This window comes from Hyla sarda, unplaced genomic scaffold (assembly GCF_029499605.1).
Source record: "Hyla sarda isolate aHylSar1 unplaced genomic scaffold, aHylSar1.hap1 scaffold_753, whole genome shotgun sequence".
Lineage (NCBI taxonomy): Eukaryota > Metazoa > Chordata > Amphibia > Anura > Hylidae > Hyla > Hyla sarda.
Window position 1 is genome coordinate 23,384 of NW_026610777.1, and position 26,836 is coordinate 50,219.

Below are 26,836 nucleotides of genomic sequence, written 5' to 3' on the forward strand. Positions count from 1 at the left end.
CCTTGTGACTGCCGGGGGCATCCGCAGTGTGAAATATGCTGCGGATGCGCTCTATGTGACCATACACTGCGTCCCATTCATACTGCGTTTCCGCAGTGTTAGAGGTATCCGTCAGCATCATGTCAAAAAGAGTGATGCTGACGTATACTGTAGCAGCTCCAGTCATTTCTGACTGCTACCGTATACATTGGATCCCTTATCTGACATGACAACGGACACCGATACTGCAGAAACGCAGCATGAATGGGGACTATTCATATAATGATGCCCTGAAAGCCAAAGGGGGCTCCTCTCCTTTGGGGTCCTACTACGCGGCCAAGGAACCAAATATGGCCTAAGCGGGGGTGTTTCCATACACGGGCCGAGCAGCTCAATAAAATATATGGTGCATTTCTTGCAATATCAGAAGTGATGTACAAAAAATATGCCCCCCAAATGATGCATTTGTGAAAAAAAGGCAAATTTCGAATTTTTAACACTGACTTTGTAATAATTCCTGCCAAAAAACGATGGTGTTAAAATACTCACTGTACCCCCTAGAGAATACCTTGAGGGGTCTAGTTTTTAAAATGGGGTAATTTGGGGGGGGGGGGGGGTTCCTATGTTCTACTACCTTCAAATGTCTGCAAACCTTGCATAGCACACAAAAAAAGATGTACTTTTCAAATTTTCTAAATTTCAAGTTCAATTGTTCGGCTTCTAATGAATTTAAAATGTTAATTAAAAATGCTGTCAAAATAAAGTAGACATCTGAAAGTATAAGTTTCATAAACTATTTGATCAGTAAGTATAAATATATGCCACCTATTAGTGTTAAAATAGCAAAAAATCGTAATTTTTTTTTAAATTTCATGATTTTTTGCATTGTAAAAAAAAAACTACAAATGATATCGGCAACTTTTACTATGTACATGAAGGACGACAAAAAACAATGTCAGAATTATCGTGATTGGCAAAACGTTACCAGAGTTATTCTCTAATAAAGACAGACATCCCCGATATGAAAAAACAGGCCTGGTCTTTCAGGGGCGTACAGGTTTATTTGGGTTGGTCCTTAAGGGGTTAATGTCCCCACAGTTAATCCCTGTATAAAATGTTGTTTGTTTGTTAATAAGCATAAGATATAGTTACATAGTTCATAAGGTTGAAAATAAAGACCAGAGTCCATCAGGTTCAGCCTTTATCCCTATTGTTCCCCTACTGAGTTGATACAGAGGAAGGAATTTTTTTTTTTTTAAAGCTGATGCCAATTACTATATATATATATATATATATATATATATATATATATATATATATATATATAATCCTTCCTGATTCCAAATATAGTATCAGATTAAATCCCTGTGTCACGATGCCGGCTGGCAGGTAGTGGATCCTCTGTGCCAGAGAGGGATGGCGAGGACCGCGCTAGTGGACCGGTTCTAAGCCACTACAGGTTTTCACCAGAGCCCGCCGCAAAGCGGGATGGTCTTGCTGCGGCGGTAGTGACCAGGTCGTATCCACTAGCAACGGCTCACCTCTCTGACTGCTGAAGATAGGCGAGGTACAAGGGAGTAGGCAGAAGCAAAGTCGGACGTAGCAGAAGGTCGGGGGCAGGCGGCAAGGTTCGTAGTCAGGGGAGATAGCAGAAGTTCTGGTACACAGGCTTTTAAACACACAAAACGCTTTCACTAGGCACAAGGGCAACAAGATCCGGCAAGGAAGTGCAAGGGAGGAGACTAGATAAAGCCAGGGAACAGGTGGGAACCAATTAAGCTAATTGGGCCAGGCACCAATCATTGGTGCACTGGCCCTTTAAGTCTCAGGGAGCTGGCGCGCGCGCGCCCTAGAGAGCGGAGCCGCGCGCGCCAGCACATGACCGCAGGAGACGGGAACGGGTAAGTGACCTGGGATGCGATTCGCGAGCGGGCGCGTCCCGCTGTGCGAATCGCATCCCCAACGGCCATGGCAGAGCAGCGCTCCCGGTCAGCGGGACTGACCGGGAAGCTGCAGGGAGAAAGACGCCGTGAGCGCTCCGGGGAGGAGCGGGGACCCGGAGCGCTAGGCGTAACAGTACCCCCCCCCTTAGGTCTCCCCTTTTTTTTGTCCGGTGACTGCCTCCCCTGGGATGAGGACACCGGGAAGGAATGGATGGTTTCCTCAATGGCAGGCAGTACAGCAGGAGTAGGAATGGGGAGGGAGGGCAGAGGGCGAGACCTGGCACGGGGCAGTGTGACACCAGGACGAGGGCCATGAGGGGACACAGAGGTTTGCCTGATGGGTCTGGGAGGGGGGGAGAGGCATTTCCTGAGGCAGGCAGAGTCCTTAATGACCTTAGGGGGAGCGGATACAGGAGGAACCACAGGGTCACGGCAGGGATTACTGGGAACCGGTTGAAGGCAGTCCTTGGAACAAGAGGGACCCCAACTCTTGATCTCCCCAGTGGACCAATCCAGGGTTGGGGAATGGTGTTGAAGCCAGGGTAGTCCAAGGAGAATTTCGGAAGTGCAATTAGGAAGGACAAAAAATTTAATTTCCTCGTGATGAAGTCCGATGCACATTAGGAGGGGCTCCGTGCGGTAACGCACGGTGCAATCCAACCTGGCTCCGTTGACCGCGGAAATGTGGAGTGGCTTGACAAGACGGGTCACCGGAATGCGGAATTTATTCACTAAGGACTCCCGAATAAAATTCCCAGAAGCTCCAGAGTCCAGGCAGGCCACGGCTGAGAGGGGAGAGCTGGCTGAAGTAGAAATCCGAACAGGCACCGTGAGACGTGGAGAAGCCGACTTAGCATCAAGAGACGCCACACCCACGAGAGCTGAGTGCGAGCGTGCGTTTCCCAGGCGTGGAGGACGGATTGGGCAATCCACCAAAAAATGTTCAGTACTGGCACAGTACAGACAAAGATTCTCCTCCTTACGGCGATTCCTCTCTTCCAGGGTCAGGCGAGACCGATCCACTTGCATGGCCTCCTCGGCGGGAGGCCTAGGCGCAGATTGCAGTGGAGACTGTGGGAGAGGTGTCCAGAGATCTAAGTCTTTTTCCTGGCGGAGCTCTTGATGCCTCTCAGAAAAACGCATGTCAATGCGAGTGGCTAGATGAATGAGTTCATGCAGGCTAGCAGGAGTCTCTCGTGCGGCCAGAACATCTTTAATGTTGCTGGATAGGCCTTTTTTAAAGGTCGCGCAGAGAGCCTCATTATTCCAGGATAGTTCAGAAGCAAGAGTACGGAATTGTATGGCGTACTCGCCAACGGAGGAATTACCCTGGACCAGGTTCAGCAGGGCAGTCTCAGCAGAAGAGGCTCGGGCAGGTTCCTCAAAGACACTTCGAATTTCCGAGAAGAAGGAGTGTACAGAGGCAGTGACGGGGTCATTGCGGTCCCAGAGCGGTGTGGCCCATGACAGGGCTTTTCCAGACAGAAGGCTGACTACGAAAGCCACCTTAGACCTTTCAGTAGGAAACTGGTCCGACATCATCTCCAAGTGCAGAGAACATTGCGAAAGGAAGCCACGGCAAAACTTAGAGTCCCCATTAAATTTGTCCGGCAAAGACAGGCGGAGGCTAGGAGTGGCCACTCGCTGCGGAAGGGGTGCAGGAGCTGGCGGAGGAGATGGTTGTTGCTGCTGTAGCTGAGACTGAACTTGCTGTAGCTGTGACTGTTGCTGCTGTTGCTGTGACTGGAGCTGCTGTAGCATGGTGGTCAAGTACGACAGCTGGTGCTCTTGTCGGGCGACCAATGTAGGGAGGTCGGCGGCAGCTGGCAGAGGAACTTCAGCGGGATCCATGGCCGGATCTACTGTCACGATGCCGGCTGGCAGGTAGTGGATCCTCTGTGCCAGAGAGGGATGGCGAGGACCGCGCTAGTGGACCGGTTCTAAGCCACTACAGGTTTTCACCAGAGCCCGCCGCAAAGCGGGATGGTCTTGCTGCGGCGGTAGTGACCAGGTCGTATCCACTAGCAACGGCTCACCTCTCTGACTGCTGAAGATAGGCGAGGTACAAGGGAGTAGGCAGAAGCAAAGTCGGACGTAGCAGAAGGTCGGGGGCAGGCGGCAAGGTTCGTAGTCAGGGGAGATAGCAGAAGTTCTGGTCCACAGGCTTTTAAACACACAAAACGCTTTCACTAGGCACAAGGGCAACAAGATCCGGCAAGGAAGTGCAAGGGAGGAGACTAGATATAGCCAGGGAACAGGTGGGAACCAATTAAGCTAATTGGGCCAGGCACCAATCATTGGTGCACTGGCCCTTTAAGTCTCAGGGAGCTGGCGCGCGCGCGCCCTAGAGAGCGGAGCCGCGCGCGCCAGCACATGACCGCAGGAGACGGGAACGGGTAAGTGACCTGGGATGCGATTCGCGAGCGGGCGCGTCCCGCTGTGCGAATCGCATCCCCAACGGCCATGGCAGAGCAGCGCTCCCGGTCAGCGGGACTGACCGGGAAGCTGCAGGGAGAAAGACGCCGTGAGCGCTCCGGGGAGGAGCGGGGACCCGGAGCGCTAGGCGTAACACCCTGGATGAAAGTTCTGTTCCCATACATCTAGTATCCATAAAGTATATTATCTCCGGTAATGTATTCAGACCCCTCCTCCTTAACTCTATTATTGTGATCACATGATACTTCCTCTGGTAGAGTTCTATAGTCTCACTGCTCTTACAGTAAAGAAACCTGTCTGTGCTGGTGTAGAAATCTTCTTTCTTCTAAATGTAGAGAATGCCCCCTTGTTATAGATACAGTCCTGCATACAAATAGGTCATGAGGGAGATCTCTGTACTGTCCCCTAATATATTTATACATAGTTATTAAGTTGACCCTAAGACAGGACTGTACTGCTGACTGAGTATATACAGTCCCTACAACACAAGTTTCCCATGAAACACCATTATGTTCATGTATCTATCACTGACCTAGATTCAATAACTAGTTTACATTCCATCCAACCAGGTTATTGGGTGATTATAAAGTTCCAACAGAAAAGAATAGAAGCTACACTGGTCCTTTCCAAGTGCTGATACAACACCAACGTCTCTAAAGCTTCAGGACAAGGACACCTGGATCCACGCCGGCCAGTGCCAGAAGCTGCTGAAATACACGGAAAAATGAGTCTAAGTATCAGTGTGGGCCACTGTCTGGCCTTTTTACCCTAGGTTTGTGTATGAGTGGCCGTCCTAATCTGTTATTCAGAATACATGTGCAGTTGGCTAAAGCCGCCAATCATATCAACTGTTGGGTGGGCTCCATCCCGCCCCCATAGTCAGAGCACATTGGCCATGGCCGCCATCTATGCTGTATATAGTTTTGGGTTGTCCATGGGAAGTGGTGGGGATCTAACAATTGAACCCAACAGCACATTTCTGGATGACAGAATGGGAAGGGGGGTCTATATAACTTCAGCCATGACCATAACTCATGCATAACCCTCAGCAAGGGTTTTCCAGAAGTCTGGGTGATCCGCAGGTGTTTTTATTTCAGCTTTGGAGTCAATGACTAGGAAATCACAATGTGTAAGAATGGTGTTGTCAGCTTAGCAAAGCATTAGGTGACTTTGGAGATTGGAACTAGTGTTGAGCGGCATAGGCCATATTCGAATTCGCGAATATTCGTGAACATATGGACGAATATTCGTCCTATATTCGTGAATATTCGCGTTTTATTTTCGCATATGCAAATATTCGCGCGTGCGAAAAATTAGCATTTGCGGAAATTTGCATATACAAATATTCGCATATGTGAAAATTAGCATACACAAATATTCGCATATGCGGAAATTTGCACACCAGTCTCACACAGTAGTATTAGAGCCTTTTTTACACTATACAAGCTGGAAGCAGAGAGGGATGATCACTGTTATGTGTACTGTGAAAAAAAAATTTATAAAAAAAAAAATTAACGAATATTCGTAATTACGAATATATAGTGCTATATTCGCGAATATGCGATATTCACGAATAAAATTCGTATTGCGAATATTCGCGAGCAACACTAATTGGAACATTGGTGATTGGTTGAAGCGGGTTAAAGTATATATATATTTATACTATTCTTTTCTATCCTAATTTTATATGTACTGGCCGATGTTCCTGCGGCCTGATGGAGAGAATCGCCAGGACCAAGCAATGAACCACACCGTGAGATCAAGATCAGTCTACTATGAAGATCAAGCCATCGTATTGCAAGTTTGAAGCTGAAAGTTCCAAGCAGGAAGATAAACATCATTTTAATTTGGACTATTTTATTACATTTCTGGACTCCTTCTCGTTTCAATCTTTTTATTGAACATTTTTCAAACAGAACAGTTGGCAACTTTTCAAAAGAAGTCTCCAAGGAGACTCAGTACATAAACCAAAATCAACAGCTAAGCAAGTACACATACATCAACCAACAACAAACAAAAAAATTCCAGGCTAGCAGCCATTCCGATGTACAAATATATAGAATAGCAATAACCATCCCTGTGAAAATCTATAGTATGACCTTAAGAGTCAGCACATCTCCTATGAACTGTACTACATGGATTCGGTCCAGTATTTCCATATATTAGTAACCTTAGAGAGTGAAATGCCTTCCTGCATAGCAATTGTGCGTTCATATTTACAGGCAGTGTTTACCATGTTCATAATTTCTTCTACAGGTGGCGTCAGGTGCGATTTCCAGTGTCGCGTTATCACTAATTTTGAGATAATGAGTATTTTACATAGTAGTGGTCTGCATTCCGTTGGAAAATCGGAAACACCTACCAATAATAGAGCTAGTTTAGGTGTCAAGGTTGTTACCAATGGGCATAGGGTGCGAAGTAATTGTTCAACTTCTAGCCAGCAGGCCCTCAAAACTGGACAGAACCACAAAATGTGTGAAATTGTTCCCCTTTGGCTGCAATTCCTCCAACATCCAGGTGAGACAGTAGGATACATAGTATGCAACCGAGTGGGCGGATAATACCAGCAAAATCTAGTTTTAACAGCTGCCTCTACCTGCGTCACCGACCTTTGGGTGCTATGTGTCCACTTGGCTGCCTGCAACCATTCCTCGGGCATGATCACAGTTGCCAACTCTCTAGACCACCTTACGTATGGGTTTTTGTCATAAGGAAGGGGGTCCACATCTAACAGTTGATAAATAGGTTTCAGTCCCTTTTGATTCGTGTTAAAAAGTCTAAGCAGTTCCGCAGAAAAGTGCCACTCCCCAGAGTCCCTTGACTGCAAGAAGTGTCTGGTCTGCAGATATTTATGGAAATCAGATGATGATAGGGCAAATTTTGTGCTAAGCATGGAAAATGGCTGCAAACGTCTCCCATCGTAAAGTTGTGAAACTTTGAGAATTCCCCTCTCCTCCCATGTTTGAAGGGATAAGTTAGGAATACCCCTGGCCACTATTTCTATAGGTGAGTGTGTGGGGAAATGTGGTTGGTGGTTTACACTAGAAGAATGTGCCAGAGACCAACTGCTAAGGCCCGCCCTGGTGAGTGGTGATATCTCCGTGTCGGGGTCCAGGTGCCACATAGAGAGAAATAATATAGTCTGCGGTCGTGATACTCCACCCAGAGCACATTCCAGGTGAACCCATGGTTTGTCCAAGCTTTCCAACCAAAAGGCTTTTAATTGGGCTATCAACGTGGCATGGTAGTATCTGCTAAGGTCCGGGAAGTCTAATCCCCCTTTATCTTTCCCTCTCATCAGTAATGTAGAAGCCACTCTAGGTCTCTTTCTACCCCAGATCTATTTTAATAGTATTGACTGCACCTGTTTGAAGAAGGATCTCGGTACATTCATAGGGAGCATTCTATAAAGGTATAAGAGTTTCGGCAGTACTAACATTTTGAAGGCTGCGATCCTGCCAAGCCATGATACCTCGAAACGGCCCAACCTTTCCAAATGCTGCTGTAAATTGTGAGCAAAGGGAACATAGTTGTATTTGTATAGCAAGGAGTAAGAGCACGTCACTTTAATCCCCAAGTATGGGATGGTTTCTTTCTGCCAGTCCAATCTGTAAGTGGCAGACATATGTGAGTAACTCTGGAGGAACATGAATAGGGAGAACCTGAGATTTTTGTATGTTCAATTTGTAGTAAGATAATTTACCAAAGCCCTCTATGATATCGAGCACCCTCGGCAAGGAGCTCTCAGGGTTGGATAATGTAATTATTACATCGTCCGCATATAAAGATATGAGATGGGTGCGGTCTCCTACCGTTATAACTCCTACCTTCGGGTCTAACCGCAAGGCTTGCGCTAATGGCTCCATGCATAAAACAAAAATTAACGGGGAAAGGGGGCAGCCATGTCGAGTGCTATTAGATATATCAAACTCATCTGATAGGGCCCCATTGGTGAATACCATAGTGTTCGGCGCGGTGTAAAGGGCTTTGATCGCTGTCAGGATGTTCCCATGAATACCCACCCTGGCTAGTACCGAGAAGACGAACGCCCAGTTAATACGGTCGAACGCCTACTCGGCATCCAATGATAGAAACAAAGATGGAAGACCCCGTCGTTCAACTACATGTAACAGGTTTAAAACTCTCCTGGTATTGTCGAACGCTTGGCGTTGTTGGACAAAACCCACCTGATCAATGTTAACCTCTTAAGGACCCATGACGTATGCATACGTCATCACACCCTGGGTCTTAAGGACCCATGACGTATGCATACGTCATGTCTTTTCCTGGTCTCCGCCGCTCACCCGGCAGAGATCGGAAGCGGATCCCTGCTGAAATCCTTCAGCAGGGATCCAGGGCAAACGCCGAGGGGGGCCATGTAGGCCCCCCATGTCGGCGATCGCCGCATATCGCAAGGGAAATCGCCCTTGCGATCTGCGGCAATACTAGGCTGATCGGGTCTCTGGGACCCGACCGCCCGGTAATTTCGCATGATCCCGGTTGTCACAGCCAGCCAGGACCATGCTAAAGCATAGGAGCGAGGTGGCAAGCCTGCCACCTTCTCAGATCCCCTGCGATCTGTCGGTTAGTTAACCGACCAATCACGGGGGGGGGGCGGTTACTTCCTCCCATCCTGCCCGGCCCCTGGAAGTCCGGAGAGGACGGGAGGAAGACCGGAGGACGTGTCGGGGGACGGGGGAGTGCTGGGGACCGGCCCCGGTACTTACCTCGTCCCTGAAGACCCGGATCCAGACGATGAAGACGGCGGTGGCGGCGACAGGTGAGTAGATCTTCAGCCGCGGTCGGGCCCTTTACAGCAATGCACGTCGCCGTAAAGCGACATGCATTGCTGTATTGGGACCCTGTATACTACAACTCCCAGCATGCCCAGACAGCCCTTGGCATCTGGGCATGCTGGGAGTTGCAGTTTTGCAACATCTGGAGGTCCACAGTTTTGGGACCACTGTGCCCTTCCAGATGTTGCAAAACTACACATTCTCAGCATGCCCTTACTGTCCAGGCATGCTGGGAGTTGTAGTTCTGTAACATCTGACCCTTCAGATGTTGCAGAACTACAACTCCCAGCATGCCTGGACAGTTTTGGCATACTGGGAGTTGTAGTTTTGCAACATCTGGAAGGGCACAGATTGGGAACCACTGTATTAGTGGTCTGCAAACTGTAGTCCTCCAGATGTTGCAAACTACAACTCCAAGCATGCTGGGAGTTGTAGTTCGGCAACATCTGGCTCTAAAGATGTTGCCGAACTACTACTCCCAGCATGCCTGAGAATGTTTGGGAGTTGTGGTTGTGCAACAACAGGAGGCACACAGGTTGGGAAACATTGTCTGTTTCCTAACTCAGTGTTTCCCAACCCGTGTGCCTCCAGCTGTTGCAAAACTATAACTACCAGCATGCACTGATAGACTGTGCATGCTGGGAGTTGTAGTTTTGCAACAGCTGGAGGTCCCCCCCTTGTTAATGTACAGGGTACATTCACATGGGCAGGGGGCTTACAGTGAGTATCTGGCTGCAAGTTTGCGATGCAGCAAATTTTGCGCGGCAGCTCAAACTCGCAGCGGGAAAATCGCTGTAACCCCCCCTGCCCGTGTGACTGTACCCTAAAAACACTACACTACACTAACACAAAATAAAAAGTAAAAAACACTACATATACACATACCCCTACACAGCCCCCCCTCCCCTCCCCAATAAAAATGAAAAACGTCTGGTCTGGTACGCCACTGTTTTCAAAATGGAGCCTCCAGCTGTTGCAAAACAACTCCTCCCAGTATTGCCGGACAGCCGTTGACTGTCCAAGCATGCTGGGAGTTTTGCAACAGCTGGAGGCACTCTGTTTGGGAATCACTGGCGTAGAATACCCCTATGTCCACCCCTATGTAAATCCCTAATTCAGGCCTCAAATGCACATGGCGCTCTCACTTCGGAGCCCTGTCGTATTTCAAGGCAACAGTTTAGGACCACATATGGGGGGGGGGGGGGGGGGGCTTTTTCTCCTTTGACCCCTTATGAAAAGGTGAAGTTGGGGTCTACACCAGCATGTTAGTGTAAAAAAATAAATTTTTTACACTAACATGCTGGTGTTGCCCTATACTTTTCATTTTGGCAAGAGGTAAAAGGGAAAAAAGCCCCCCAAAATTTGTAATGTAATTTCTCACGACTACGGAGATAACCCATATGTGGGCGCAAAGTGCTCTGGGGGCGCACAACAAGGCTCAGAAGGGAGAGTGCGCCATGTACATTTGAGGTGATTTGCACAGGGGTGGCTGATTGTTACAGCGGTTTTGACAGACGCAAAAAAAAAAAAAAAAAACACATGTGACCCCATTTCGGAAACTACACCCCTCACTGAATGTAATGAGGGGTGCAGTGAGAATTTACACCCCACTGGTGTCTGACAGATCTTTGGAACAGTGGGCTGTGCAAATTAAAAATGTTGTACAGCCCACTGTTCCAAAGATCTGTCAGACACCAGTGGGGGGTAAATGCTCACTGTACCCCTTGTTACGTTCCTCAAGGGGTCTAGTTTCCAAAATGGTATGCCATGTGGGGGTTATTTTGCTGTTCTGGCACCATTGGGGCTTCCTAAATGCGACATGCCCCCCGAGCAAAATTTGCTCTCAAAAAGCCAAATATGACTCCTTCTCTTCTGAGCATTGTAGTTCGCCCGTAGTGCACTTCAGGTCAACTTATGGGGTACCTCCATACTCAGAAGAGATGGGGTTACAAATTTTGGGGGGTATTTTCTGCTATTAACCCTTGCAAAAATGTGAAATTTGGGGGGGAAACACACATTTTAGTGAAAATTTCTCTTTTTTTTTTTACGTATGCAAAAGTCGTGAAACCCCTGTGGGGTATTAAGGCTCACTTTATTCCTTGTTACGTTCCTCAAGGGGTCTAGTTTCCAAAATGGTATGGCATGTGGGTATTTTTTGCTGTCCTGGCACCATATGGGCTTCCTAAATGTGACATGCCCCCGAGCAAAATTTGCTCTCAAAAAGCCAAATATGACTCCTTCTCTTCTGAGCATTGTAGTTCGCCCATAGTGCACTTCAGGTCAACATATGGGGTACCTCCATACTCAGAAGAGATGGGGTTACAAATTTTGGAGGGTATTTTCTGCTATTAACCCTTGCAAAAATGTGAAATTTTGGGGGAAACACACATTTTATTGAAATTTTTTTTTAATTTTTTTACATATGCAAAAGTCGTGAAACACCTGTGGGGTATTAAGGCTCACTTTATTCCTTGTTACGTTCCTCAAGGGGTATAGTTTCCAAAATGGTTATGCCATGTGGGTTTTTCTTCCTGTTCTGGCACCATAGGGGCTTCCTAAATGCAACATGCCCCCCAAAAACCATTTCAGAAAAACATACGCTCCAAAATCCCCTTGTCGCTCCTTCACTTCTGAGCCCTCTACTGCGCCCGCCGAACACTTTACATAGACATATGAGGTATGTGCTTACTCGAGAGAAATTGGGCTACAAATATAAGTATACATTTTCTCCTTTTACCCCTTGTAAAAATTCAAAAATTGGGTCTACAAGAACATGCGAGTGTAAAAAATGAAGATTGTGAATTTTCTCCTTCACTTTGCTGCTATTCCTGTGAAACACCTAAAGGGTTAAAATGCTGACTGAATGTCATTTTGAATACTTTGGGGGGTGCAGTTTTTATAATGGGGTCATTTGTGGGGTATTTCTAAGATGAAGACCCTTCAAATCCACTTCAAACCTGAACTGGTCCCGTAAAAATTGTGATTTTGGAAATTTTGTGAAAAATTGGAAAATTGCTGCTGAACTTTGAAGCCCTCTGGTGTCTTCCAAAAGTAAAAACACATCAATTTTATGATGCAAATATAAAGTAGACATATTGTATATGTGAATAAAATAAAATAATATTTGGAATATACATTTTCATTACAAGCAGAGAGCTTCAAAGTTAGAAAAATGCTACATTTTCAAATTTTTCATCAAAATTTGGGCTTTTTCACCAAGAAATGATGCAAGTTACAAAAAAATGTTACCACTAAGTTAAAGTAGAATATGTCACGAAAAAACAATCTCGGAATCAGAATCATAACTAAAAGCATGCCAGAGTTATTAATGTTTAAAGTGACAGTAGTCAGATGTGCAAAAAATGGCCGGGTTATAAGGTGTAAAATGGCTGGGTCCTTAAGAGGTTAACCAACTGGGGTAAGATCTTGGCCAACCGAGCAGCTAGCAATTTGGCATAAATTTTGAGGTCAAAATTAAGTAGCAATATGGGCCTGAAGTTGCCAGGGACATCCATGGGCTCGCCCAGTTTGGGAAGAGTAATAATCAGGGCTGCTTGATTTTCTATGGGGAGATCTCCCTTTGTAAACTTGTCTGCTAAAAAACTATGTAGATGGGGCAAGAGGGTAGTCAAAAATCTCTTAAGTGAGCTAGTTGAGATTCAGTAGTACCAGGGAGAAGCAGAGTACGTAAAAAACCCTCAATGTCTCTTATGGTCGGTTGGTGTGTGTGTGAGTGGGTCTGAAGTTAGGTTATATAAGGATGCATAATAGCTCATGAAGCGGTTCGCTATCTCCTGCGGGTGATAAAGTTTAGAATCAGGGCTATCCCCTAAAAGATAGGGCATTCGGGCCTTGGTGTGTTTGGTTTTCAATCTAGCCGCTAGAAGTTTCCCTGATCTATTATCCAATGCGTAGTATTTTGACTTGGTCTTCACTGATGTCCTTGCAGAAGATGACAATAAAGCCTCCCTAATGTCGTTCCGGACCCTTAACAGGTCAGCAGCTAATTGTGGGGAGGGATTTGCGATATTACTCCTTTCCAACAAATGTTGTTTATGTAATAGGTCATTAAGGTGGGCAGTCTTTTTAAGTACATGGACCAACACGTATGAACGCTTTATGGGCGTTCCATATTGTTGTAGTGGCTACATCAGGTGTGACATTAAGCGAAAAATAAGAGGCCAGGTCTCTCTCCAGTTCCTCGCCATATTTAGGGTGATGCATGAGAAACGTGTTGCTTCTCCATATGTATGTCGGGGGGCAAGAATTGGTATCATGAAGTTCCAATAAAATTGGAGCATGATCTGACCATGTGAAATCCAAAATAGATGTAGATTTTAATTTATTCAAAAGATCTCTGCTGACAATAAAAAGGTCTATCCGGGAATATGTATTGTGCGTAGGAGAATAATAAGTAAAATCACGTTTGGAGGCGTGAGACTCACGCCATGCATCGTAAAATTCCTCCCTATGGAATGCTGCCAAGATAGACACTGGCTGATGTCTGCTAGTAGAGGAGGAGTCAAGCTGAGGGTCCAGGACCACATTGAAGTCCCCACACCACAGCAGGTGACCCTGTTTACATTTGTTAACCAATCTACACAACTTATTAAAAAATCTCAATTGTCCCTGATTAGGTGCATAAACTGACACTATAGTGTAAGTGATATTATTACAGGAACAAACCAATATAATAAATCTGCCAATCGTATCAGAGTGTACCGAAATGCATTTGAAAGCAACATCATTACTGACTGCTAATAATACACTCCTAGACTTGCTGGTGTGGTGTGAGTGGTAGACAACCTGGAAGGACGAACTTCGGATTCGAAATGCATCCTTCTGCAATAAATGCCTTTCCTGAGCGCATAAAATGTCACATTTTGCCTTTCTCGCCTCACCCCATAGAAATGCCCTTTTCTGAGGTGCATTCAACACATTACAATTAACAGATAAAACCTTTAAGCATATGAAAGAGTCCAGAATATGAGGAATGACGACTGTCTCTTAGCAGTATGGAGAAGACAGTTCTGTAGGATAGCCGTAGATATGACTCGTATCAGCCTCTGCACACCTGGAAAAGAGCACAGACAAACAAGACAGACATACAAAGAAAAACAAAAAAGAACCAAAGAATAGCTCCAACAGCAAGCGGGAGATAGGAGCACACGGAATGTGGACGTTGCTATGTTAACGTCCATATATGGGGGAAAGACAGTTCCTCAAAGGCCAACCAGAAGAAGGCACACACCGTGCGACAGTCACAGCAGACTGAACTCAATGAAGATTAGGGTGATATACGGCGCCCTCTGTTGGAGGATCCAACGGTCTGCCAAGCAGGTTGAACATGTCCGTGAGGCCCTTGAGAGCATTGTTGGGGGTCTGCAATATGTATATCCTACTTCAGAAGCAACTTCTTCCCCTCCTCAGGAGAACGAATAACATGTGTGGCCTCTTGATAGGAGATGATGAGACGTGTTGGGTATCCCCACTTTTAGGAAATCCCAGCATCCCTTAAAGCTTGAGTAACTGGGAGAAGACTTCGTCTGGTTTGCAAAGTAACAGCTGAGAGGTCAGCATAGATAGACACTCCATGAAACCAGGAGGGACTCTGTCTTCCTGGCACGGGTCAATAGCGCTTCCTTGACATGGTAAAAATGAAGGCGTGCCAGGACATCTCTTGGTACAGTGTCAGGGAGATAGGTCGGTTTGGGGACCCTATGTGCCCTATCAATCAGCAGGTCCCTAGTAGAGCATTCTGGAACCATAGATTTAATCAGGTCCTGTATATATGGGACTAGGTCCTGTGACTGAACCTCCTCCGGCACCCCCCTGTAACTTGAGGTTGTTCCTGTGGGAACGGTCCTCAATGTCCGCAACTTTCATCCGCAAGTTTTGCACCTCTTCTTCTAATTCATAGTGGACATCTATGAGGGAGTTGTGGGACCCTGTCAGCTCCGCCATTTTTGTTTCAGCGTGATCAATCCTTCCCTCTAATGCAGCTACAGAAGCCTGAAGGGGTCGCATAATGTGGAAAATGCTGCTATGAATAGATTTATTCAGCATCTGAAGCATTGTTTTTAAAGCAGTCTCCGTCACTGGAGCCTCTGATGTGGGTAGATCGGTAAAAGGGTCAGGAGGATCAGATAACCTTTCATGCAGGGCCGAGTTTGCCACTGATTGTGTGGAAGATGTCGGAGGAAGCCCCATCACAGCTGGGCTACCATGGGACGAGGAGGCCGGGGACGCCGGGGCAGAGGCAAGCACCTGAGAAGCTGGCGATAGGGCACCGGCTGTACCAGGGATGTGAGTGTTGGCATCCCCCTCTTCCCTTGCGTCCTGTGGGGAGAGATCTGCTCCGGACCCTGGGAGAATGGAGCTCCTTCTCTTGAGGTAGGCGCCCAGTATTGCCACACAGTGAGCTCTGCAGGGAGGAAGCTGCGCCATCTTTAGAAGCTCTGCTGCTCAGTGTATAATAGAAGTCCGTTAACTTCCTCGGTCTCCCCGTGACCCTCATCCTCCTCCTCGCTGCCGTCGGTACTCTGGGGGTACAGGTACTCTCCGTGAGTAAAAGCAGGCTGATATCTGGGTCTTAGTGTGCCGTATGTCGCTTAGAAAGGTCGCTGTGCTCAGGAGCTACTGCGCTATGCGTCCATCTCCGTCGGCAGCCAAGCCACGCCCCCCCATTTCTGGACTTCTTAGAGGGAATGGCCCTTGGGTTTGCCTTCATTGGGGGGGGGGGGGGCTGACTTGGCCTATTTAGTTCCTCTTCCCTCTAGGTAATATACCACTAGGAAGGAATGTGACAAAAAGGGGGGGGGGAACTGTCGTGGAAAATTTTTTCCCATTGCCTTCATATTGTGCGATATGGCGTAGAATTGTGTGTTGTCGACTGGTCGCCATAGCTACAGATGTGGTGATTTGTTGATGTGATTCTTCCTGAAGCTGGTGGGAGAAACTGCGTTGCAAGATCACTGACTGTGTTTTTCCAACTATTGCAAATTTGCTATCCAGGGCACCACTGAAGCAGAATCTTATTACAAGTCTGGTTTTCTACAACACTTCTCACCCCATCAACGCTATCCTCTCACCGCTATCCTCTCACCCCATCAACGCTATCCTCTCACCGCTATCCTCTCACCCCATCAACGCTATCCTCTCACCGCTATCCTCTCACCCCATCAACGCTATCCTCTCACTGCTATCCTCTCACCCCATCATCGCTATCCTCTCACCCCATCAATGCTATTCTCTCACCCCATCAACGCTATCCTCTCACCCCATCACAACCAGAGGAGCTCCGCACAGCTTTTCTCCCGCCCGCACTTCTACCATCTGCCCGCTACCTGTTGCAAGACTACAACTTCTACAGGATGCCCTTACAGTGAGGACAAGCTGGATGTTGTAGTCTTGGATGTGCAACATGGGCAGGTGGGGAAAAGGCTGGAAGATGTGCAGAGAAACTGTGTCTGCGAGTTCCCATGAGAGCAGAATAGAGAAAGTGAACTGTACTGCAGAAAACTGTCCCTGTGTGGACAGTGGAGGGTCACATTTTGCTACAGGGGATCAGTTTTCTTCATTACACCGGTCCCCATAGGTCTGCTGTAAGTCACCTTCTCCTTCATGCGGTATCTTCTCCGTGCTCCCAGCTGGTTTAAGGACCTTTCCCGCTAAGCCTGTAAGCTCCTAGACATGCAACCAGTTGCTTGTATATGAAGAACATAAAACAAACAACGAGGCTGAAGTTGTTGTTTTCTTATTCAGCAGCTTCTTATTCACTGAAGTTGGTTTCTTATTCGAGCATTGTCTCTGACTAATAGACCTTATCTCCTCTTATTTCTCTGCAGTAAACCTGTTTTTTATACATAAATGATGAATATTATTTGGAAACAATCTAATTAAAAAAAAAAAAAATCTAGATTGTTTGTATTTTTGCTGAATAAAATAAGTGGCCATTGGGCCACTGAATTAAGGGTGGAAATATAAAGAGTAAGGGCCCCTCCATAATACCCAAGTGTATACAACCTGGCTCAAACTGTGGATTGGCAAGAAAGCAGGTGCCAACCATATGCATTTTCTAAATTTTGAAAAAGTAACTGATGAATTTAAGGGGTAAAACAGCATTCAGAGGTCTCATTCCTGGCTACACAGGTGTCCTCTATGGCTTCAGTGTCTCATTCCTGGCTTCAGAGTGTGGTGTCCCGGTGCGGAACACACCTGTCTACTGGTGTCATGTGATTTATAATGTATTCTAATATGATTTTCCTTGTTTAATGCAATTTTAATTTCCTTTGTCATGTAAAGAGTTAACTGTGGCTGTGTAGGAGGACACATAGAGAATCACATGAGCACTTTGGCCAATCGGGGCCTCCTGCCCTGCTCTACTTGGGTATGTCTTAAGGGGGAGGAGCTAGCTAGTTAGTCAGTGTGAGTTCAGTCAGAGCAATGTGAAGCAGCTCAGTTTACCTGCCCCTTACCTCATACCTCTAATGGGGACAGGATTCATGTCTTTCTTCTAGTCTCTCTGTTCCAGGGTGACTGATTGCCCGCATACGGATTCCCGCCAACCAGTTCATCCTTCCGTCAAGTCTGTCCACTTCAAGTTCAGACAAGTCAAGTACCGAACGGATAATGAGAGTGAAAGCCTCAGGCAGCTCCAGTCCATATAGGTTAACCCAGGCGGGTATGGAACCCCGTGAAAGTCTAGGCCGGCGGCAGCCACCTCTCCTGTCTCTAAGTCTCTGTCTTTTCTTTTGTCTTCAATCAAATCTAAATCAGTCCAGTCTAGGTCTGTCAGTCAAGTCTAGTTGAGTCAAGTCTGTCCAAGCCAAGTTCAGACCAGTCAAGTCACAAGTTATTAAGAATGGACTACAAGCCTCAGAATGCCAAGAAGCTCTCTACTGCTTTCTTTAACTAAAATTGCACTTAAACTGAGCTGTACTCATTGTTACCTCTGTCTGCATTACAAGTGGTTTCCCTAACCTTGCATTGGAGGTATTTTTTACACTGCGATTAGCATCGGCAAACTCTTATCCTTGGTAGTGTGATGGTTAACACTCCTGGCTTCACAAACTCCAGTCATCAACACAACACCATAGTCTAGACAACACGCTACTCCTTAGTCACCACATGACGCCTCATTCCTGACTTCAGAGGTCTCATTTCTAGCTTCCGAGATCTCATCTCTGACTTCAGTGGTCTCATTCCTGATATTAGACGTCTCATTCTTGGCTTCAGGGGTCTCATTTCTGATATTAGATGTCTCATTCCTGGCTTCAGAGGTCTCATTTCTAGCTTCCGAGGTCTCATCTCTGACTTCAGTGGTCTCATTCCTGATATTAGACGTCTCATTCCTGACTTCAGAGGTCTCATTTCTAGCTTACGAGATCTCATCTCTGACTTCAGTGGTCTCATTCCTGATATTAGACGTCTCATTCTTGGCTTCAGGGGTCTCATTTCTGATATTAGATGTCTCATTCCTGACTTCAGAGGTCTCATTTCTAGCTTACGAGATCTCATCTCTGACTTCAGTGGTCTCATTCCTGATATTAGACGTCTCATTCTTGGCTTCAGGGGTCTCATTCCTGATATTAGACGTCTCATTCCTGACTTCAGAGGTCTCATTTCTAGCTTACGAGATCTCATCTCTGACTTCAGTGGTCTCATTCCTGATATTAGACGTCTCATTCTTGGCTTCAGGGGTCTCATTTCTGATATTAGATGTCTCATTCCTGACTTCAGAGGTCTCATTTCTAGCTTACGAGATCTCATCTCTGACTTCAGTGGTCTCATTCCTGATATTAGACGTCTCATTCTTGGCTTCAGGGGTCTCATTTCTGATATTAGATGTCTCATTCCTGGCTTCAGAGGTCTCATTTCTAGCTTCCAAGGTCTCATCTCTGACTTCAGTGGTCTCATTCCTGATATTAGACATCTCATTCCTGATATTAGATGTCTCATTCCTGGCTTCAGAGGTCTCATTTCTAGCTTCCGAGGTCTCATTTCTGACTTCAGTGGTCTCATTCCTGACATTAGACGTTTCATTCCTGATATTAGACGTCTCATTCCAGGCATCAGAGGTCTCATTTCTAGCTTCCGAGGTCTCATCTCTGACTTCAGTGGTCTCATTCCTGATATTAGACGTCTCATTCCTGGCTTTAAAGGTCTTATTCCTGGCTTCAGAGGTCTCATTCCTGGCTTCATCAGTCTCATTTCTGGCTTCATGTATCTTGTTCCTGGGCTTTTTTTGTGTGAACAGCTTTGCTTGAAAAAAGAGCATCGCTGGAATAACAGGGGGTCATGGAGCTAGCGCCAGTCAACAATGTGACACATTTATGTTCAGTGACATTTGGCTCCGTGCACACTCAGGAAATACATGTGGTGTCCCGGTACCGTATTGCATCCAGTACCTAGTGTAGAGGTCCCCAAAGTCAGAGTAACTACGTTCAGGTAGGGTTCCTCAGGTGGGACAGCCCCTAGTCGCCTCTCCTAAAGTCTATCTTTAATAATAATAAATGTATATATTTAATAATTATATATATTCTATAGTAATGTATAGTACATAACTTGTTCAGCGTCGCAGGACCTTAGGTCATGTGACCATGCTAGCAACCTCTATGGCATGTTGTAGGACCTTAGGAGGTCCTTGGGTCACGTGTTACCCACAAATCTCTGTAATGGTGATTGACATCAGTATGGACCAATTAGCGTTAGTCCAGTCCCTGCCCATATAAGGGAGCTGCGTCCAATTATCGCTCTCTTGGGTTGCTGCTCTCGTGGATGCCGGACTAACAGGACGGTGCTACGCAACTTTCAAAGACGCGCTTGACCTCAAAACCTGCAGGCCGCAGCGGAACCAAAACCATGAGTTCAAATCTAAATCCCTGCTAATGCTAGCGTGACTACTGGACCGCAACTAAACCCCTAAATCCAGTGGAACAATGCATACTACTAAAAGACTCTAAATGCTAAAGTCCCAACCTTTTGTCAATCTCCAAGGAAAGCCGTTGTTATGCTTAGAGACTGTTACCTTATTGAAGCTTGCAGAAAACATTCAGTAAAAGTTAATACTGTTTCAGAAACTCTCCGGTTGTGGAAATCCATTCTTCTTATCTACCTCCCTATTGCACTTGGGAAGGGTGGCGGTAGGAAAAGCATTATTGAGGAGCCCTCAACCTGGCATCACGATTAGCAAGGGTTAACAAGCACCCTTTAATTACTGCACAGCTACATCACTCATACCCTACACCCCCCAGACTATCACATACAATAGAAGGCGTAACTGTTTTTGCTCCATTATTATGTGTAGCAAGCGTTGGAGTATGTGCACATTTATGCGTGCCTGTTGTGATTCGCATGCGTTCAGTGACATTGAAGAAATACTTTGGTATCTGGATATGTGAATGTTTTCGCACATGAAGTTCTATATGAGGTTTCTCTTGGTCATATGCAATATTCTTGGATATATACCTGTTCTTTTAGTTGAAGTCTATTTTTAAATTGCATTTGATTCACAATTGGTTGCGCCTCCCTTGAAACTCTGTATAAAGGGGAGTAGGTGCGTACAGGTGCAGTGGTGATTAAGGGTGCGCATGCGCCCAAAACGCGTCCATGTTTGCAGTGTAACACTGGCTAGATGGGGAGTCGTGTGTGCTATGTTTTTTGCTACATTTTAACTTTGGATACAAATAAAGGCCTATGTTTTATGGAATTGCTGGATCAGAACTTCTTTCCATTATTCTACGTATCAAGCTGCGCCAAGCGGAAGATCCGTGCAAGACCAGTGGGGGGTGAGCTGAAAATGTCCTTTTGTGTTTCATTATCCATTGTGCGTGGCCTGTTTTCTTGTGCTCCCTCCCATGAAACACTTACTGGGCATTGAAGCAACAATAGCACTGCATCTCATCACGTCCACCACCAGTGACACCAGATATTCACACTGTTGAAATTCACCTGCTTGCTGTGGCTGCTTATAAAGGACTTTTTGCTCTGTATCTGCGCATCTGTTTAAAATGGCTACGGGACAACAAATTCCCAAATGCAACAGAAAGGAAAAAGCAGCAGAACTTTTCTCCTCATCAGCACAACAAGAGCAAACGCAAGTGAATTTCAACGTTTTATTGCATGACCTGGAGAAGCTACTCACACAGGAAACACGTTTATGGTGGGATCAGACAACATTATCAAGTCCGGAAATGATCCCAAGGGGACTTAGAATAAAAAAAAATTCCAACAACTGTCTATTGAGACGAAATGCTCACTGAATGGAATGAGGCACTGACTGTTTGTTCCAAAACCTAAATAAATGTCATTATCAAATATGAGTCCAAGAAATTGGATAAGACTAAGGAAGAGTTGGATAAGTATAAAGACTTACCAGACTATGATCAATTTTTGGAAAAAATCTATGAACGTGAGAAAACTACATTATGGAAACAAAGAAGGTAAAATACAAAAGAGATACCAAGGACTATACCTTAAACCAAGTTTTTGATTGGACGAAGTGGGACAAGAACATTCCTCATTCCATACTGAAAAAAAGGGGATACAAATGAAGAACACACAGAATACATAGAAGCGGAAACGGAGGAAGCCGAAAGCTCTTGTTCAGACAGCGCAACCTCCCAAGAAAGGAGTAATATATCCAACCCCCGTAAACAAAAAAACTGGAAAAGCCGGAGAGGAAGAAAACCCAGAGGGCAGGACGGAAACACAGAAAGTCCATCAAATACTAAATCTCATACGGATGAAAAAGTTCCTAATCAGTTCAGATCACTTACAATTTCTGATCAGCAGATCCTGGTGACATTGAAGGATTTAACATTTGAAAACCAACCACAAATCAAAAGTATAACAACAAATGAAAATGATGTAATCAAAAATCCTTATTTTTATTCATTACAGTCACACACAGAGGGTATGGATAGGTTTCACGAGGCTATTGAGCAGGAATTAACCAATCTTCATAGGAATTTGGTAAGTATTAAAAACAGTAACCTTACACCCATACAAAGTGCAGCACTCAAAGAGTTACAAAATGATAATTCCATCATCATCATTAGAATGTCCGATAAGGGAGGTGTGGTGACTGTAATGGATAAAAATGAATTGTTAAAAGATGACAATGTGTATCAGAAATTATGTTGTGATCCAACTCCATCGTTCACAAGAGAACTTGAAGTTCTCTTGGAAGAAGGAGTGGCTCTGAACATATTAAACAACAGGGAAAAGGAGTACCTATTGGATGATAATCCTATCATCCCAATCATGTACACATTACCTAAAACTCATAAAGGTCTTAATCCTCCCCCCATGCGCCCCATTGTCTCCAGCCGGGGATCCCTTCTGGAACGACTGTCCTTGTGGCTGGATCAAATGTTGCAGCCTCTAGTACAGAGAGTTCCAGGGTACTTACAGGACTCCAGAGATGTGCTTAGTGATCTTGGTTCTCTGACATGGCTCCCCGAATGGTGTTGGCTAACATGCGACGTTGTTTCGCTTTACACTTGCATTCCCTGGCCGGTGGCCATAGCAGATACACTGTGGACTTATGTGAATGCATCAAACACGTCACCTGCTTTCTCATGACATATAACTTTTTTTGTTTTGACAAGGAATTCTATATACAATGCAGTGGTGTTTCTATGGGGGTGAAACATGCCCCATCACTGGCAAATTTAACCATGTCTTATTAGGAGGAGCTGTATCTTTTTTCCACTAACAACATTTTTTTCTGAACATGTACAGTGGTATGGAAGATTCATAGATGATCTCCTTCATGTTTGGAGGGGTGATATGTCTTCCATGCCACTGTTCATAGAATATCTAAATGACAAAACCTTCAATCTCAAATTTACTTTCCACTCAGATCCGGTAATTTTTTGGATCTCACACTAACAGGAATTTCCAACATAACTATACAAACTGAACGCCTTTTGTGATTCGCGTGCGTTCAGTGACATTGAAGAAATACTTTGGTATCTGGATATGTGAATGTTTTCGCACATGAAGTTCTATATGAGGTTTCTCTTGGTCATATGCAATATTCTTGGATATATACCTGTTCTTTTAGTTGAAGTCTATTTTTAAATTGCATTTGATTCACAATTGGTTACGCCTCCCTCGAAACTCTGTATAAAGGGGAGTAGGTGCGTACAGGTGCAGTGGTGATTAAGGGTGCGCATGCGCCCGAAAAGCGTCCATGTTTGCAGTGTAACACTGGCTAGGTGGTGAGTTGTGTGTGCTATGTTTTTTGCTACATTTTAACTTTGGATTCAAATAAAGGCCTATGTTTTATGGAATTGCTGGATCAGAACTTCTTTCCATTATTCTATGTATCAAGCTGCGCCAAGCGGAAGATCCGTGCAAGACCAGTGGGGGGGTGAGCTGAAAATGTCCTTTTGTGTTTCATTATCCACTACTCTTTAGGAACTACTTCCCTCGTCTCAGCCCTCACTTGCGCCCTCGTGCTCCCCACATCACCTCCAGCTTATTATGCATGTGACTTGGTTACTTGTGATACCATTACAGAAAATGACAAGAGGAAACAATGAAGAATGTAGCAGCTGATTTATTCATACAAAAGCATTAACTAAAGTTCATCATGAAGTCATTGGCCCAGTTGTGACCGCTGTCCTGCTGGGGTGTTCCCCCTCATGCGGTTTTCTTTGACACATGTATGAAGTAACAGGGCTCATTCTGTTGGCCTGGGGTATAAGGCAAGAAGTCCCCATACACCATGTGCTCACAGCGACCTCCGAAGGCCTCATCTAGCAGAGTGGTGAAAGACTGCAGACGATGGGGGTAGTAGGACAGGCGGAACTTGCTGCAGAAAGAAAAAAAATGCCACTAAATCGGGAAGACATGCAGGTTGGGGATCTTGTTAACCCAACAGCTGACACTGTTACAGGCTATTGCCAGTCCCTAGTTATCAGTATCATGGGACTATAACTCCCATCATTTTACGGTGAAGGTGCAGGAGACTTGATGTGAGACTGGGATGATTGCATGAACTATTTAAGAAAGTCTGACCATAGGACTCCATTAGCCGATCAGGGGCCAGGAGAGTGTCTTTTTGGCCTCCATTTGGTCGCAATGTTAGAAATAGCACAATCGTCCTGTTCTCCTGTATATTAGCTTGTAACTGTCTCACATCTGATCTATCACTCTGAATCCATTGGTCATGCTTGCTCTGCTTTGATTTGGAGTAGGTGTTTCTTATAGGCCATTACAGTATGGTGTGGATTATATAGTATCTTCGGTGCAGATTATAGGGTATGCTCTGTGTATTTATGTCCGGTGTGGGAATAAATAAAGATGGATTAAAAACTAAAACTTGCTAATAATAACTACATATGCTATTATTTCTTCTACCCCCTAGAGGACTGACAATCTTTTAGTAATTACTTAATTTTAGTATATCCTTACATTGTGGGGATTTTGGGGTAGAGACCTTGTCAGTAAGTTCGGCTTAATTTCAGACCATAAACTGAGTGCGCTCCACAAAAATTGTTTCTTTGTTAATGGTAACATCCTTGGTGGTCTAGACAAGTGAGGGGGTTACTAGTAATATTATACATGGTCTAAGGTTGTGAAAAGGGTTCTCATATCATCCCTGTTGGTCAGTGAGAGGGTAACTGCTAATATTCCTGGTGGTCTAGGGCAGTGAAGGTAATAATGATAACACCCCTGGTGGTCTATGGCAATCAAGAGGTTAATAATATTGCTGGTGGTTTAGGGCAATGAATGGTTTAGTAATAAAATCCCTGGTGGTCTAGAGCAGTAGAAGGGTTAATAGTAATATCCCTGGTTGTCTACGGCAGTGAATGGGTTACTGGTAATATTCCTTGTGGCCTTAGACAGTGAATGGGTTACTGGTAATATTCCTTGTGGTGTAGGGCAGAGAGTGGGTTACATGTAACATCTATGGTTGTCTAAGGCAGTGAATGGGTTACTGGTAACATCCCTGGTGGTCTAAACTAGTCAATTGTGTTGGTAATATCCCTAGTGGTATAGGGCAGTGAAGGGGTTACTGGTAAAATCCCTGGTGGTCTGAGACAGTGAAGGGGTTAATGATAACATCTCTGGTGGTCTAGGCCAGGGAAGATGATAATAACAACATCCTTGATGGTCTAGGGCAATGAAGGGGTTATGGATAACATCCCTCAGGGTCTAAAGCAATCTGTTATTGGTAACATCTCTGGTGGATTAAGGCAGTTAAAGGGTTACAGGTAACATCCCCTGTGGTCTAGTGAACAGAAGGGGTTATTCATAACACCACTGGTGGTCTAGGGCAGTGAAGGGGTTAGTGTTACCATTTCTGGTGGTCTAGAAAAGGGAAGGGGTTACTGGTACCGTGTTTCTCCGAAAAAAAGACCGGGTCTTATATTAATTTTAGTCACCAAAAACACACTAGGGCTTATTTTCAGGGTAGGGCTTATTTATTTACGGTATGTACATTGAACAACATTTAAACAACATTTAATGGTATTTACTCCCCCCTTATCATCAGCATGTGATGGGCGCAGCTCTGAGCCCCAACGTTCCCCCCCCCCCCCCACCGGTTTATCAGCCCAGCGCTGCACCCCACATCGGGGGACTGATCGTACCCGCGAGCGCTGCTTTTCTCCCCCCCCCCCAGCCAAATTATTATCAGCCGCTGCGCTGTACTCTGTATTCCTGTGCCCGGGCTGCAAATATTAAAAAACAAACTTTAACTTACCTTCGTCCTCCGTTCCCGCGTTGCTAAGGAACCGGCCTCATGGTCCCTCCACTGTTCTTGCTGCGGTCCTGGGGATGGGAACGTCACAGAGCCTTCAGCCTATCACCGGCCGCAGCGATGTCCCGCCTCGGCCGATGATAGGCTGAGCCCACTGTCATGTAAGAAGACGGCCGACTCCTTACATGACAATGCCCTCAGCCTATCATCGGCCGAGGCGGAACATTGCTGCGGCCGGTGATAGGCTGAAGGCTCTGAGACGTCCCAACACCAGGAAGCAGCAAGAGCAATGGATAACAGTGAGGCCGGTTCCTTAGCAACGGGGGAATGGAGGACGAAGGTAAGTTAAAGGACAACTGCAGCGCAATATACACTTATCCCCTATCTACAAGATAGGGGATAAGTGTTTGATCGCGGGGGTCCGACCGCTGGGACCCCCACGATCTCCTGTACGGGGCCACGGCTGTGCCGTGGCTCTCCCGTGCAGGGGGCGTGCCTGCCGCAGCATGACGTTGCGGCCGGCACGCCTCTCTATGGGAGAACTGTATGGGGACGGGGAGTCACCGTCGACCTCTACGTTAGGAAGTTTTTTTTTTTAATACCGTATTTGCAGCCCGGCCATTGCCTAGGTCTTATTTTCGGGGTAGGGTTCATGGAAACACGGTAATATCCCTGATGCTCTAGGGTAGTGAATGAGTTACTGGTTATTTCCTTATTGGACTAGGGCAATGAAGGGGTTACTGGTACTTTTCCTGATGCTCTTGCAAAATTAATGGGTTACTGGCAATATTCTTGGTGGTCTATGGCAGTGAATGTGTTACTGGTTATATCCCTATCGGTCTAAAGCAGTGAAGAGGTTACTGAGAATACACTGGGTAAATGGCTTACTGGTAACATCCCTTGTGATCAAGGGCAGTGAATGGGTTCATGGAAACATTCCTGGTGGGCTAGAGCAGCGAGTGGGT

At 45.7% G+C, this 26,836-nt stretch overlaps 1 protein-coding gene across 2 annotated transcripts in view; it reads right to left on the reverse strand.

Moving 5' to 3' along the window:
• Positions 1 to 23,707: 23,707 nt before the first annotated feature.
• Positions 23,708 to 26,836, reverse strand: part of GNMT (glycine N-methyltransferase) — a 52,074-nt gene continuing 48,945 nt past the window's right edge. For both annotated transcript variants that reach the window (XM_056554498.1, XM_056554497.1), the window contains exon 7: positions 23,708 to 23,978. In XM_056554498.1, the coding sequence (XP_056410473.1) occupies positions 23,807 to 23,978 (172 nt within the window). In that variant the 3' untranslated portion in view covers positions 23,708 to 23,806. The remainder of the gene's footprint in view (positions 23,979 to 26,836) is intronic.